Source organism: Phocoena phocoena, chromosome 7, assembly GCF_963924675.1.
Source record: "Phocoena phocoena chromosome 7, mPhoPho1.1, whole genome shotgun sequence".
In the NCBI taxonomy this organism is placed as follows: Eukaryota; Metazoa; Chordata; class Mammalia; order Artiodactyla; family Phocoenidae; genus Phocoena; species Phocoena phocoena.
In genome coordinates, this window is record NC_089225.1 from 60,379,666 (window position 1) to 60,394,098 (window position 14,433).

Below are 14,433 nucleotides of genomic sequence, written 5' to 3' on the forward strand. Positions count from 1 at the left end.
CTGTACAACTGCTGAAGTTCCCTTGAGTGTGCTTCTGATGTGACGAAGCCCACCTCAGCAGGAAAATGAGCGCACCCAATTTCACTGGGATTTTAATGGCTTTCTACACTAATAACTGTTCATTTGTAAGAGTGGGTTTTGAGGTCATCCAATAAATAATCAGCGGTTGTATGGTTCTAAACCAGAGACCAGTTCTGTTTTCTTTCATTTGCCAGTATCATCATTCTATAAACATAGATCTGCCTCATCGTATTTGCCATAATTTGGATAGAGTGCCTTTTATTATCATCACCACCACTCCCTGCCCAGTTGTAACATATTTTAATTTCTGATTTGTATTAGACCTTGCACACTGCCAGTCAAACCTTGTGGAACTTAGCAAACTCCTGCAGAATTTGGAAATACTTCAGAGAACTCAGTCAGCACCTAACTTTACTGACATGCAGGTAAACATTTTACTGCTGTTGGTCAAAGGACCTTAAGATATTCACTCAGAATTTTTACTGGATTGTTCTATGAATATACAAGGTAACATTTAAAGGGAAATAACTACAATAAGGATTGGTTTATATTCTGGAGTTATTCTTAATACTTTTGAATCTTGGTGTCATTGTGTTAAGATGTATGTTTTGAAATGTTTTACATTTAAATACAAACTAACTGGAAGAAGTAAATATCTGAATCATTCTTTCATTTTTGTGTTGCATTAGAAATGATAGTTATGAAGACATAACTTAGATACTCTCAGAATTATTACTGTCTTTTCGTGTAGCAAAAACGCTAATCCTGTTTTCATTTGGTGTAGCAGAAAAATACGTTTTATGGTTAAGTTTTTATCTCTGCTTCTAATGCCCACTGTGCATCAGATATACCTTTATCTCCTGGCTGGTTTGCTTTAGGTGTCTAACAATGATTCTGTACTAACTTGCTGTGCTCTCTTTGTCTATACCTGTATCATCTGTGTTAACTTAATAATGCTTTGTTGCTTTTAACTATTTGTGTAATGTAGGCTAACTGTGTAGATATTTCAAAGAAAGACAAGCGGGTCACGAGACGATGGAGAACAAAAAGTGTCAGCAAAGATACAAAAATACAACTGCAGGTACAGACTTTACTGTTCCTTCATTTATACTTATATATATATTTTAAAATATTAGTCTGTATATATCAATTCATAGAAGTTGAAAAGTTTAAAGCAGCTTTTAACTGCTTTAAAGCTAGTGCTTTTCAGACTGAGTTATATTATCTAAAGTAGTGAGAAACCTATTCTTATTCTGGCATAAGTAAAAAGAATTTAAGGCTAAAATTATGTAATATGGCTGTAAAGTGGCATTTTCATCCTCAATTATGGCCTTGGAACCATTAAAACATATTTTAACAAAAAGTCACCTTAAATATCTAGACTGAAAATCAAATGGGTTGTAATGAAAATTCACTTATATATATTAGATCTTAAAAGAGGCTTTTATGTGTTAATGCTGTCCAAACTTGTATCTATCAATAAATGAGATGAGGTCTGCAATAGGTTAGAAAGTAACAAACCTGGGTTCTAATCTAATCACTGTGATTTCCTGGCAGTATAATCTCATGCATTTCTGTTAAAGTTTCGGGGCTTCCATTAACTCCTGGGTAAAGTGATCGAGTTTACTTGATGATCTCTGAATTTCTTTTCAACTCTAAAATTCTATGATTCTACAAAAATATTATTGGCCATCAACATTCACTTTTAAAATTTGAACTAAAGTCTTCATGGCTTGTGATAAATATACTTGAAATTCACTGTAAATAAGTTATTTAGTTGAAATGAATAGTTCAAAATTTTTAAAGTAAGATCCTTTTATGTCATTGCATTGCAATGATACAAAATATAGCAAATGCCTAGAATCTCTTACGTCAAAATTCATGTTACTTTCAGAGCTTTAAGCTTGAATTTCTGCTACTCCAATTCTAGCTATATATTATAAAGGACTCTTGCCCTGCACAATCAAAATTAGACTTATGATTTTGTTTTCCTTTTTATTGCACTATAAATCAATCTATATTCTAACACAGAGGTAAAAGGGACTGCTTTTTAGAATTCTTCAGTCTTTTAAATAAGTACAATAATTCTTCCTTAATTCTAGTTTTATTGATAACATTCTTTGTGTTTTAATTCTGAATGTATGAATAACAAACTCTTTGTTGCTTTGCTTGCTAATCTGATATATTTGAAAATAAATTTTCACAAGCACTAATGATCAGTGTTTTTTTTTGTTAGAATGTCCACATTCTGTGAACACAATTTTTTGTGGTCTTTTGTTCAGTATGTTTCTGTACGTTTTCTCTTCTTTTCAGAAAATTAATACTATAGAGGCAAATGTGCCAAATGACTTCACAAGAAAATTGCCTAAAATTGCTTTTGAGCATATGATTGTCTAGTTTTGTGGTGGTCGTTTTTTGTTGTTTTTTAAACATGGTATCTATGGTTATCATAGCCAGGAAAAAAGAACCTTAATTATAAATAAAATAATTGAAGAAGACCAGCATCATCATAAGAACATATACATTTGTGGATAGATAGCATTTCAATCTTGTTTTTATAAGGTATCCCACTGAACAAATTCCCATTCACAGCTGTGGTCTGCAATAGGTTGGTTCTCAACGTGCATGAGTGCAATGCCGCTGGCTGTCCTACTGTGGTTACGAGGCCCACCATGGCCCCCATATCACTCAGTGTTTTCTGGAGGAAACAGAGTGTAATTCTGAATAGCCCTCCTATTCACAGGCTTTGCTTTTCAATGTGTGGAGAGCTTATGGAGATTTTTTTCTGAGTCATCAAAAGGAGTTGTTCAAAAAGCCGGACAATATTCTCCATTTCATATTCCTGTCACATTTTGGGGTGGTTTGTTCTTAAATTTTCATTTATGCTCTTTTGCCTTGTTTCTGTTTTGCCAAAGAGTAACAAAATGGCCCTTGTGATTCTAGTTTAATTATTTTGGGGGGAAATTGAAACCATCTCATCCCATACTCAGAGAAAACGTTAAACTTTCGAAAGTAGATTTAGTTCCAACTCCAGTGGAAATAAATAGACTGAGAGGTGGTGGTAAGCTATTAATCATTCCAAGAGAAACCTCACTTCCACTTGATCTGGTAAAACAAAGGATCGTAGGGTGAATGCTGCAGAATTTAGTACCATCCCTAGACATTTCCTGCTCACCCAAACCGACAGGCCTTCCCGGATCCCTCAGATGCTCATTCTCTATCACTGGGAAGTTACTTGGAAGTTTCCTCACCATGCACACCTGACTGGGGAATCTTAAAATCAGCCAGGGATGACTATGACCAATATGAATGTCATGACTCATCAGTATTTTACCTACAGAAAGTCATAGCATTTATTTTTACTGTAGTGGATTAAACATATCCACCACTTTCTCCCACCCTAATACACAGGTTTTTCCCTCCTGTTTTAAATGTTTCTTGACCATTAGAATCCCATCTCATGATACCAGGTATTTGTTTTGAGCCCTTAATCATCCCACTACTTGAACCACTTTCTTCATTGTTGTGGCCAACTTGAGAGATTCTTTTGTTGCGAGTGGCTCATTTTTCATCCCCTCTATCATCTGGAACTTCTAGTCCCCCAGACATTTATGCAGGAACCTAGACTGCCTGGTGGTGGTGGTGGTTATTGTTCCTGCTATTGTTGTTATGGATCTTGTTTTACTGAAGTTTGTATGCAGCGTTCTGTAGTAGTTGTAATTTTTGAAATAATTATAAAATAAATCATTTTAAAAATTGACCTTAGGAAAGTAAAAATGAAGAACATGTTATACTGGATGTTTGACTGCTTATTCTTAGGTAAGTTAGATTGTGCTATTGATGTGAATGTGAATGTTAAAATTTGGACCATATTTCTCCTTGAAGCCACTGGGAAGCTAGCTCAAGAATCCATTGTGTAATTCACTGGAGGCAATAGTTGTCCTAGACGTCTCTGTGGAATTACCTGTTAGAAAAAATACTTCCTGTGTCCCAAAGCTCAAATTTCTCATTCTCATAAAAATCTCAGTATCATCATCATGCAGTAAAACAGTTTGGTTGTGTTTTAAATGAGGTGGAGGAGGGCAAGAAGAGAATGATTTTATAAGGGTTGCTGTAGAAGAGATTGCTGTTCCATTTCCTGTGTTGCTAATAGCATGCATTAAATACTAGATCCGTAGATATTGCAGAGAATAAGGAATAGTAGGAGGTATGGGGTGGCAGATAAATGATCTGATGTCATTTATGTGCAGCTATCCTAGATCTCACAGATGCTCAAATTACACTGAAGAGTAAAAATATATTCTTTCTCCTTTTTTTTTTTTTAATTACAGTAGGCATAAAGGAATTTTGTATAGGAAATGTTTTGTCTAGAGCAGATTATGTGTGTGTGTTTGTGTTTAATAAACATATACGTACACAGAAGATTTATGGCGATTGAGAGAAATGTGAATATAATTTGGAAAATTAAAGAGAATTGGAGATATAAGAATTTAAAATATTTTTCTGTTATTCCAAAAAGACTTACACAGCCATGCTGGTTTTTTTCTCAGTCTGACTGTTAGGTGACTCTGAGAACATTTCAGCTAATTGGAACTGAATTTATTGCTCACAACCTTGAAGAGTCAGGGTCTGTCAAATGCAGCAAAGTTGAGTTGATTAGAAGGCAGTGTTATTACCCTTTATCCAAAAAGAGAAGAAAGAAAAGAAAGAAGGAAAGAAAGCAAGCTGTAAGATTCTTCTACTGGTTTATGCATAGTTGCACATCACTAAATGAAACCTATACTTTCAGATTTTCATAGCCGATTTTTATAGGTGTTATCCCAGCACACTGAGGACGTTGAGATTACTTTCCTATATTATGGGGACTGGCTTCCTCCTTGGAAAATTTTTCAACCCGAAAATCAATATAATTCTTAATATTGAATCCCAGAGACCTTTATAGTAGGAGAAAACATAGGGAGTTGAGGATTCCTGGTATCCTTCCCCTTACTTTTTCCTCCCAGCAAGAAACAAAAAATTCTTCCTGACCAACAGGAGGCTCTCATTACAACCTGTTTGCTTTAGCCTTTGCACATTATTTATTTAGTCACTTTTCCCTGAACTCATTTTTTTTTGCTTCAATCTACTGAATGCCTTTTGGCTTCGTAGAACATGACATTGCATGCATAAAACAAGACGTACATTTATTTTACCTTGAAATCGTAAGCTCTTCATCACTTCATAACTTTCCATCTCCTTTTGGGGTAGGGGTTATATTCAGCAAATAGATTTAAGTGTTTGGGTGTTCTACCATGAGAACAATAAACTTTTCTCACAGTATGAATGCCCCTCCAAGCTATTTTCAATGCTAAGATTTTAGCAAAAGTCAACTTTCAGTTAAAAATTCTCCCTCTCCCTTGTCTGATTATCTTTCATCCTCCCATATCCTGTCTTCTCCCTCCCCCATCCCATGTTTTCTCCTCCCTCCTCTTCTCTCATTCACTGTCAGGAAGGGCCATCTTCGAAGGGCCAGTTCAGCACAACTCGGCGCCGGCAGAGGCTAGCAGCAGCAGTGGCTACAACAGTGAGTGGATTTCAATCTCAAGTGGATGTTTCATGAGAATGAGAAACTGTGTACTAGTGTCACCCTGCCCCACGTTCCAATGGTGCCACTCGTGTGCGATGGCATCAAGCACAGCCCTCTCCTGTGTTGGCGGAGTTCTCGCATGTTCTCCGGCTGTCTTTGCACTGCCGGCCTCGCACACAGGTGTTTGGGTTTGCAATGGAAAACTATCATGGGATCCAGATCTCTACTTCTACTCTCAGTGTGAGAAACAGTTTAAATTCAAGGATGCAAAACGGAGTGTGTGGGCGATTTCCTGAAACGGTGTGGGTTTGGGGGTTTTTCTTTTTGGTTTTTTATTTGTTTTTTTTTGCCATACTGATATTGGAACCGTTGCTAACTGATTTCTGTTTTTCTAAGAAAAGCCATGTTACTACAGACATAAATTGTGCTTTTTTGGTAGTAATGTGACTTTGAAAAGGATGTGAGAATAAAGAAATGAGAGGGTAAGAAAAGGTGAATTTTGATATCATCTCTCAGCAGCTACCCAAACTTACACTTAGCAAAGGAAAGTTGTTTTCTGGAAAGAATATTGAGCTGGAAATCAGAAAATATAGTGTGGAAAGGAGAGAACCACAGAGTTAAGTGGTGTTTAATTCACATCTAGATGTTGGTTTTGCTTTTTTTTTTTTTAAAGAGAAGATAGGGTGGATGTTAGGAGGATAGAGGGAGTATTGAGATATATAAGGCAAATAACTTAAACTTGAATAGAAGGTGCTTAGAATAGTGAACTGCCACGTGGAATATAAAATAGAATATGTAAACCAAGAACCTTATGCTGGATAAAAATAAATCATAATATTTGTTTAATCATGACATCCTATCAACTTTTATATACAGAATACTGAGTTCATGGCAAACATTAATTTTTTGGCTATTACGTAAGATTTCCTGAATTATCATAGTGTTGGCTCTTGCTGCTGGTGGAATGTATTTTAAGACTAGAATTGCTGAAAAATATGAAAAGAAAAAAAATATGAAAAGATTTTGGTTGCACTGTAGGAGAATGGATACTGGTGTATGGATTGTTGGTTTTCTACTTTATAACTCATGACTGACTCTTGATTTATATCTGGGTACTCAGCTGGTTTGTTTGAGAGACAGAAATAATTTTGATTATGAAATGAACAAGTGACATGGAATTTATTACGGACTGACTCTTTTTTTTTGGCGGTACACGGGCCTCTCACTGTTGTGGCCTCTACCGTTGCGGAGCACAGGCTCCGGACGCGCAGGCTCAACGGCCATGGCTCACGGGCCCAGCTGCTCCGTGGCATGTGGGATCTTCCCGGACCGGGGCACGAACCCGTGTCCCCTGCATCGGCAGGCGGACTCTCAACCACTGCGCCACCAGGGAAGCCCCAGGGACTGACTCTTAAACTCACAGTTTTGTGAACACTTGAACAAACAAATTTTTGAAATTGATTTCATGGTTAATGTCTATCTGATGCACGTATTCAAATACAGATGAAAAAAGTGTCTGATACTGACATGGTAACAGATTCTGACAATAAATCCATGTAAAGTCAATTTTTAAATTCTTAAATGTAACCTTTCATTTACAAAATTCAGAAATCCAAATGATTATTAGAGAGAGAACAATCTCTCAGTATGGAAAGGGAGGGTCAGTCATTTTATGAAAATACAAATGTTTCCTTAAATAATGTACTTCTAAGATGGCATGCAGGGAAGTGATTGTGTTTCTACTGTGTTCATTTTTTGATTGCAGATACATATAGTGAATATAATAAAGCTGAGATTAGAACCTATTTGAATAGGTTGATTTTTTTTTTTTTTTTTTTTAGTTGGGAGTACAAGAGAAAAAGCTTTTGAAAGATGGAGGTATTAATGCTCACCTCCTCCAGGGTAGCTGTGACCACAGAGGTTAAGGATAACTTAGAGCATCTAATGAATGAAGCTGGCAGCATTTAGTCATGTATTCAGGAATAACTAGAGGGCGTGGTTACTCTAAACCCTCTAGGATCTATAGCTTTTAACTCCATACCAGAGCAGGACAACATCTAGCAGGACCTTCCGCTGGCTCCCTCAGCCCCCTTGCCCACATCGCAGTGACCTGTCGCTGGTGACTCAGCCCTCCTGTTTCTTTTAGTGCAGTGGTTCCCCTTAATTCCCTGCCTTTCCTCTTCCCAGCAGTAAAGTTAGCCCACACATTTGGAGTCTGTCCTATCCTGCTAGTTGCCTTTTGTCTGGAATTCTTCCAAATGACTCCAGCTACTTGTTCTCCTTGCCCACTTAGGTGTGTAGGGCAGCTGAGATTGCTCCCAAAGACAAGTACACCCAGGATGTTTCAGAGATTTATTCTTGTTGATTCTTAGCACTAGCATCCATAATGGTCCACTTGCACCATCAGGTAGGCCCAACAGAATAGGGGGTTGGAAAGGAGAAACGCTGGCCCCTCCCCAAGAGTCCCAGTGCAATCAGTACCCCACACTAGCATCCCTGTACGTGTGATGCAGAGTACCAGTAGCAGGTGACTTTTCATATTGGCTCCGTGAGTTGTGTATGCTCAATATCTTCCTTAGACTTGCTGTTGTGTGTTCTCTTTTTTGTTCATGTTTACCACTGCTAAATTTCAGTGCCAGTCCACTGTCAATCTGTTTCTCTTTTGGCTTCTTTATAGACAGGTGATAAAAGCGTCTCCTAACAGCCCCCTTCCTAACTGCAGTTACTGGTACCAGAATATTCCAGGATCAGGCTTCCTCCCTGTCACAGGATTTCAAGGAAGCCTTGGATTTCTTTCCTAAGGAGGATGTGAAGTTGCATTTCCAGCATTGAGGTTTCTCACATACAAATATTGAGAGCTGTAGACAGCCCCACTCAAGTCATCACTGACAGAGAACCTAGTTACCGTTTAAAATTTCAAATCCCATAATACTCACATTGATGAAAAAAAAACTAAGTAAATAAGCCCCCAGGCTGAAGAGATATTCAGTTAGAGTTAGATTAATACATCTCAATTTGTATTTTCAGTTTCATTTCATGAATTTTTCAATTAAAATGATCCATTCCACATACTTCTTTTAACCAAAAAAAAAAAAAAATCAATATAAACATTTTCAGTCAGAAGTATATAAATATTAGTTTTCAATGTCCCAGGGAACTGTTTGATTGCAGTTTGAATAGAGCATTCCAAGTCCCTTTCCCTGTGGATTATATACAAAATCATTTTTACCATTTTAATTGCCAATTTAAACTTCCATTATGTTCAAAATATAAGTTTGTAACATGTTTTTCTTCTCAGTGTCTGATTCCAACTTTTAATAAAGAGCCCATTATCTCAGGAACAAGTCTGGGTCCTCACTGGACTCTCTGGGCCTCCACTACACCCTGGCCTCCCATCACTACTGCTCCCCCAGCCTCCCTATCCACTCAAGGGAGGAGACCCCTCTCCTAACGCCATGCCCCTCCTCGGAGCGTTGAGGGCACCTGAGTGCAGATAAAACCCTTTTGTTGATCCTCAACACATTTCATTCCCCACCACCGAACACGCACATTCCTTTTTCTCAAATGCTCTTCTAGTCCATTGCATCCTGAAACCATATCCTTAAATCTGCAAACTCCTTGGTCTATCCATTTCCTCAAGTCACAGTCTCTGCCCATGACCTTCTCATCACCACCCTTTCCATGGATTTTCTCTGTCCCTCCTAGAGGGCCTTGGGCTGACTGCCCTTTCTAGATTTAGCATCACCACAGGCAAGGACAGAAATTTTCTTTATCTGTCTTTAAATATTCTTTCACATAAACCCCACTCCCTTATGGATATCCTAAAAAACCTCAGTCATTACTGTCACAAAGTTGCCTGGATAGGATGCCAGCAAATTACTGAACCCAAGGACTCCATTTTCTCAAATGGCTTATCTGCCACTTTTGTGTCTCTTCTCTGGAATAGCCAGGAATTCAGATCCTGTTGAGATAAACAAGCTGTTGACACCTCCCAGCCCAGTGTAGCCAAGGTCCCCATGGGGGATGAGGAAGAGTTACTTTGATGACTCCAGATACCAGATTCTTCACAGATCATATATTGACATGCTTAGCTTAGCAGAACTGGGGAGAAAGCTTCATGCCCACTTTCTTTCCCAGTAAGCCTTGGATATCTTTTGAGATAAATAACTCCTTGCCAAGACAAAGCTACATCCTAAGGACCCTCTCCAGTCTCAACTGCCCTCACCCAGACCCACCAACTGCAGCTCAGGCTAGATTTTTGGGGTCTCTCCATCTCCTCCATCCCTGTATCCTCCGTGCACAGGCACATGCTTGCAGGGTCCCTCCCTCCCCTCTTTTTCTATCATGAGGTTTAAAGCTAAATAAAACAATGAAAAAAGGAAGTGGTTCTGACATACATGTACATCAGACAAGATATTGGTTCCTTCCTCCTACAGCATATTTTCTGTTAGGTAGAGGATGTGAATTATCTTTTAATTTATACAAAATTCAGCTTGTGGAGGAGTCTGAGAGTCTGATTCTTGAAGCTAATTGAATGCATATCTGTGTGGTAAGAATTAGGGGAGGTTACTGGTAATCTGATTTATAAGAGGAATTGGTATTCTCATTTTCCAAGAGTGTTTGGCTGACAGCATTTGTAATGGTCAGGTAGAACCTTCTAGAAGGAGAGGGAAAGGTGCTTTGCCTCCACCCATCAGAAGCCTAGCCCAGATCCAGCCTGGGCAAGGAAGTACCTCTAGCCATTTGGGAAAATCTATAGGAATATGACTTTTTTTACTTAATGCTTTTCAATATTGGCCAGTTCATAAGCCATGTTTATGTAACATACAAAGGTAAACTGCAGTAACTTACATTTCATTTACAAATACATCTTGATAAATCAATTTCAAATTTAATTGTGAGTCCCTTTAAGCCATTATTATATTTAGTATTAAACTTACTTATGTTTTATCTAATGGCAATGGAGCAAGTGAATCTTTCTGTATACGCACCTCTTGAATTTTTACCTGTTCAGTAAATTCCTGCTCCAGGCTCAGAAAGAAGTAGGCATAAAAAGTGCTCTGACTTGAGTACCCAGACTTTGTGAGAGAAGGTCAGCTACGTCACAGTTCAGACTGCTTTCTGCCAGCACTGTTTCTGTGGGTTCAGAGCTGAAGCTTATCTGGGATTGTGCCTGTTCTTCCTGTCATTGTGTAATCATCTCTCCCTGTGACAGTGAGTCAGTGGCAGTACTAAATCAACTATGGGAAGAGACTCCTTCCTACCCAGCCACCTGTAAAATAAATGAGTACTGTCTCCGAGTGTGTCCTCAGAGAGGAATCTATTATTCTGGAGGCTGGAAGAGATCTTTTCTATGTAAGAGAGGGTGGAACAATGTGCTGTTGCTCTCTAATAATTTGTGTCCTCCCCTTTCAGGTTCCTTTCAGTGCTACCATGTCCCCGGTTCGCTTGCATTCCTCCAACCCCAACCTTTGTGCAGATATTGAATTTCAGACTCCCCCTAGCCACCTCACAGACCCTCTGGAAAGTTCAATGGATTATACAAAGCTTCAAGAAGAATTTTGTCTAATTGCACAGAAAGGTAACAATAAATATAATGTGCCCTTGAGAGAAGCTCTCTTTCTTGATGGGAAGTTGCCATTTATTCTCTTATCCTTGTTTAGGTGGTCATGGTAGAAAGGTCAAATGGTTTATATATTTATTGCAGTTCTATAAACAAAATGCAGTAGGATATGATGCCCGCCTCCTGGGAGAACACACATCATAGGGTTACAGTTTTGACTCAGTAAAGAAAGTAGCATTGAGGGTGAGAAAAGGCAGAAAGGCAGAAAGACAAAAAGGGTGTTAACCTTTGATGACTGTTCTTCCTATTGCCTTCAGGCCTGGCACTAGGATTGTAGGTCATCATAAATTAAAATTTGATTTTCTTCACTCAGAGAATATTAGGATAATGGGATTATCTATTTATTCTCTGAAATTTGCGGAATCAAACACTTAGGGGGAAAAAAGGCATTGTCCTAGGCAGGTCAGCAGACACTACTACTCAACATCTGTTTTTCATCATTCAATACATACTTGTGAGTTAGCCTTAGCTAGGGAAAAAAAGAAAAGAAACGGATTCTGTTTGAAACTCTTTTTTTATTAAACGATATAATAAGTTTTACTTTACAGTTTGTGGGTAAGGAATTCAGGAAGGCTCAGCTAAGCAGTTCTTTTGTGCCACGTGGCATTGATTGGGCTCCCTCAACAGTATTCAGCTGGAAGCTGGGCTGAATTGCTCAAGGTGTCTTCACTAGCACTTTGGTTGTCCCGCTGGGAGGCTGCACACAACTCTGTCCCTCTCCTTCTCCCTCTCCATGGCAGCTCAGGGCTCCAAAAGAATGGGGTGGATTGGAATGGAAGCAGCCAGCTCTGGACCTGAAGCACTGTCCCTTCACTGCACTCTACAGTGGTCAGAGCTTCACAGGCCAGTCCAGATTTGAGGGGAGCAGAAGTCCACCCCACCTTGGAGTCTCCTTTTTGATGTTAAGTTTTCAATAGGCATGTTACAGAAGTTCAATTGCTGTCATCAGGCACAGAGAGTAAGAGTATAATAAATAAGAAGCAGGAGAGTGGAGTGTAGGTGGATTGGGCAGTCTTGTCTGTGTTTACCAAGAAGAGCCTCAGCTCCCAAATTAACTCCCTCCCCTTATTGCTGTAGTATTTAAATTTCAGCCACTGAAACTTTGTGTGTGTGTGTGCCTTATGATAGTACCTTCCCAGTCTCTTGGAGAAAGATACACATTATGTTGTTTTCAGTCACTAACATCTTATTATGAATCAATCACATTTATTTCCTCTGGGCCTGCTGGTAATAGGTTATAAAATATTCTTGAAAATGTGTGTTAAATGGAACATCTCAAGTACCCCCATAATACTCAAGAGCCTAGTGACTCAGGAAAGAAGGGGCACACACTGAGGACATCTCTGGGAATGCTGAAGTCAGCAAAAATGTATAGTCTTCTTTTTTTTTTTTTTTTTTGGCGGTACGCGGGCCTCTCACTGTTGTGGCCTCTCCCGTTGCGGAGCACAGGCTCTGGACGTGCAGGCTCAGCGGCTGTGGCTCACGGGCCCAGCCGCTCCGTGGCATGCAGGATCTTCCTAGACCCGTGTCCCCTGCATCGGCAGGCGGACTCCCAACCACTGCGCCACCAGGGAAGCCCTATAGTCTTAAACCAATCAGCAAAGATGTGCTAGCAGAGATTTCTTTAATTCCACTATCCTGAAGCAATTAAACTATATCATCTCCCCCACCTTTTTTCTCTATAGATTTTTCAGTTGAGATTCTGTAAGGCTACCTCTCTTTCACCTCCTGTTTTACTCCTTTCACATTTTTATTGCATGTCTTAGCTGGATGCTAATCATGTCATTAGACTAGAGCAATGTTATTTTGTTTATGTGACAGCATAGATTTATGGCCAGGAAAGCCAGTAGCTTTTACTTCTAATGTGAGGTTATAGCAGCAGGTAAAATGAGACAGCAAATGTGTGAATTAACTATAGCACAGCTTCTAAAGGAAGATGGGTAAATTTGAAGGTAGCCCTGGAAAAGCTTTGTGTATTTGGTTGCAATCCGGAGGCTTTCAGGAAATCCAAGTTTCAACAGAATTTTAAAGCCTTTGTTGAAACAACATGTTTTCTTTTCAGTTGTGCTAGAAAAAAAAGCGGGGGCTTTTCTATGACTATTGAATGAACTCTTTAGGAAGAATTATGGATTTTGAAAGAGAGTCCGCTTTTAGAGCTGCCAGTTGGGTTAACATATTTCAGCTATCAAGTTATTACCTTAAAATTGATAACTAGAATGTAGCACATAAATCAATAGATTGTGAGTCCCTTATGATCTCACCATTTTTCCCCTTTAATTCAGGCCACTGTTTTATGCTAAATTTTTCCACTTCTTTAAAAAAATCCTTTCTCTTATAAGGAAATCCCTATTTTAGAAGACTTTGCATTTTATAGAAACCGTTATTGTAAAGATAGGAGTTGGAAATTCAACCTTTTTGTGTTTCAGAATTAAAGACTGCCTTGAATTTTTACCAATGTATGTTGTTAGGTATGCAGAAATGGTGGTGGAGGTTGTTTTTATTGTTGCTTTTATTTTGTTTTATTTTATTGCCAGCTCTATTGAGATATAATTGACATGTAATATTGTATAAGTTCAAGGTATACGTGTTGATTTGATACACTTATATACTGAAAATAATTGTGATAGCTAACACCATACCATTTCTTTTTTTTTTTTTTAATATTTATTTGGTTGTGCTGGGTCTTTGTTGCAGCAGGCGGGTTCCTTAGTTGCAGCCCGCAGGCTCCTTAGTTGTGACTCACTGGCTGCTTAGTTGCAGCATGTGGGCTCCTTAGTTACGGCTTGCTGGCTCCTTAATTGCGGCAGGTGGGCTCCTAAGTTGCGGCATGCATGTGGGATCTAGTTCCCTGACTAGGGATTGAACTCGGGCCCCCTGCATTGGGAGTGTGGAGTCTTCACCGCTGCGCCACCAGGGAAGTCCCACCATTTCTTTTTTGTGGTGAGAACATTTAAGATCTACTCTCTTAGCAACTGTCATGTAAATAATACAGTACTATTAACTATAACACTATACTGTACATTAGATCCCGAGAACTTATTCATCCTATAACTGGAAATTCGTACTCTTTAAAAACACTTCTGTTATCATGATGTTCTTGGCTGAGAAAGTAATGCAAGTGCTGTTCTTAAGACCAAATCATTTCCTACCCCAAAGAGAACTAGTTAGAACTTCTAAAACAGCTGTCTTATTTTATTGGCAGGACTCATAAAATGCTCTTGTT

The 14,433-nt window shown here is 38.8% G+C and overlaps 1 protein-coding gene and 1 non-coding gene across 5 annotated transcripts in view; both read left to right on the top strand.

Annotated features, from left to right (window-relative positions):
- The window catches only part of OSBPL6 (oxysterol binding protein like 6), an 87,904-nt gene that overhangs the window by 43,626 nt on the left and 29,845 nt on the right, over nucleotides 1–14,433 (top strand). For 2 of the 4 annotated variants that reach the window (XM_065881176.1, XM_065881179.1), the window contains exons 8-10: nucleotides 343–446; nucleotides 1,010–1,102; nucleotides 11,003–11,168. In XM_065881176.1, coding sequence (XP_065737248.1) covers nucleotides 343–446; nucleotides 1,010–1,102; nucleotides 11,003–11,168 — 363 coding nt within the window. Of the gene's footprint in view, nucleotides 1–342; nucleotides 447–1,009; nucleotides 1,103–5,509; nucleotides 5,585–11,002; nucleotides 11,169–14,433 lie in introns of all 4 variants that reach the window. The other 2 variants (XM_065881175.1, XM_065881178.1) reach the window with 2 other exon arrangements.
- LOC136126175 (small nucleolar RNA SNORA79) lies at nucleotides 11,440–11,583 on the top strand. The gene has a single exon (XR_010656069.1). It is a non-coding gene; the product is annotated as a small nucleolar RNA SNORA79 (small nucleolar RNA).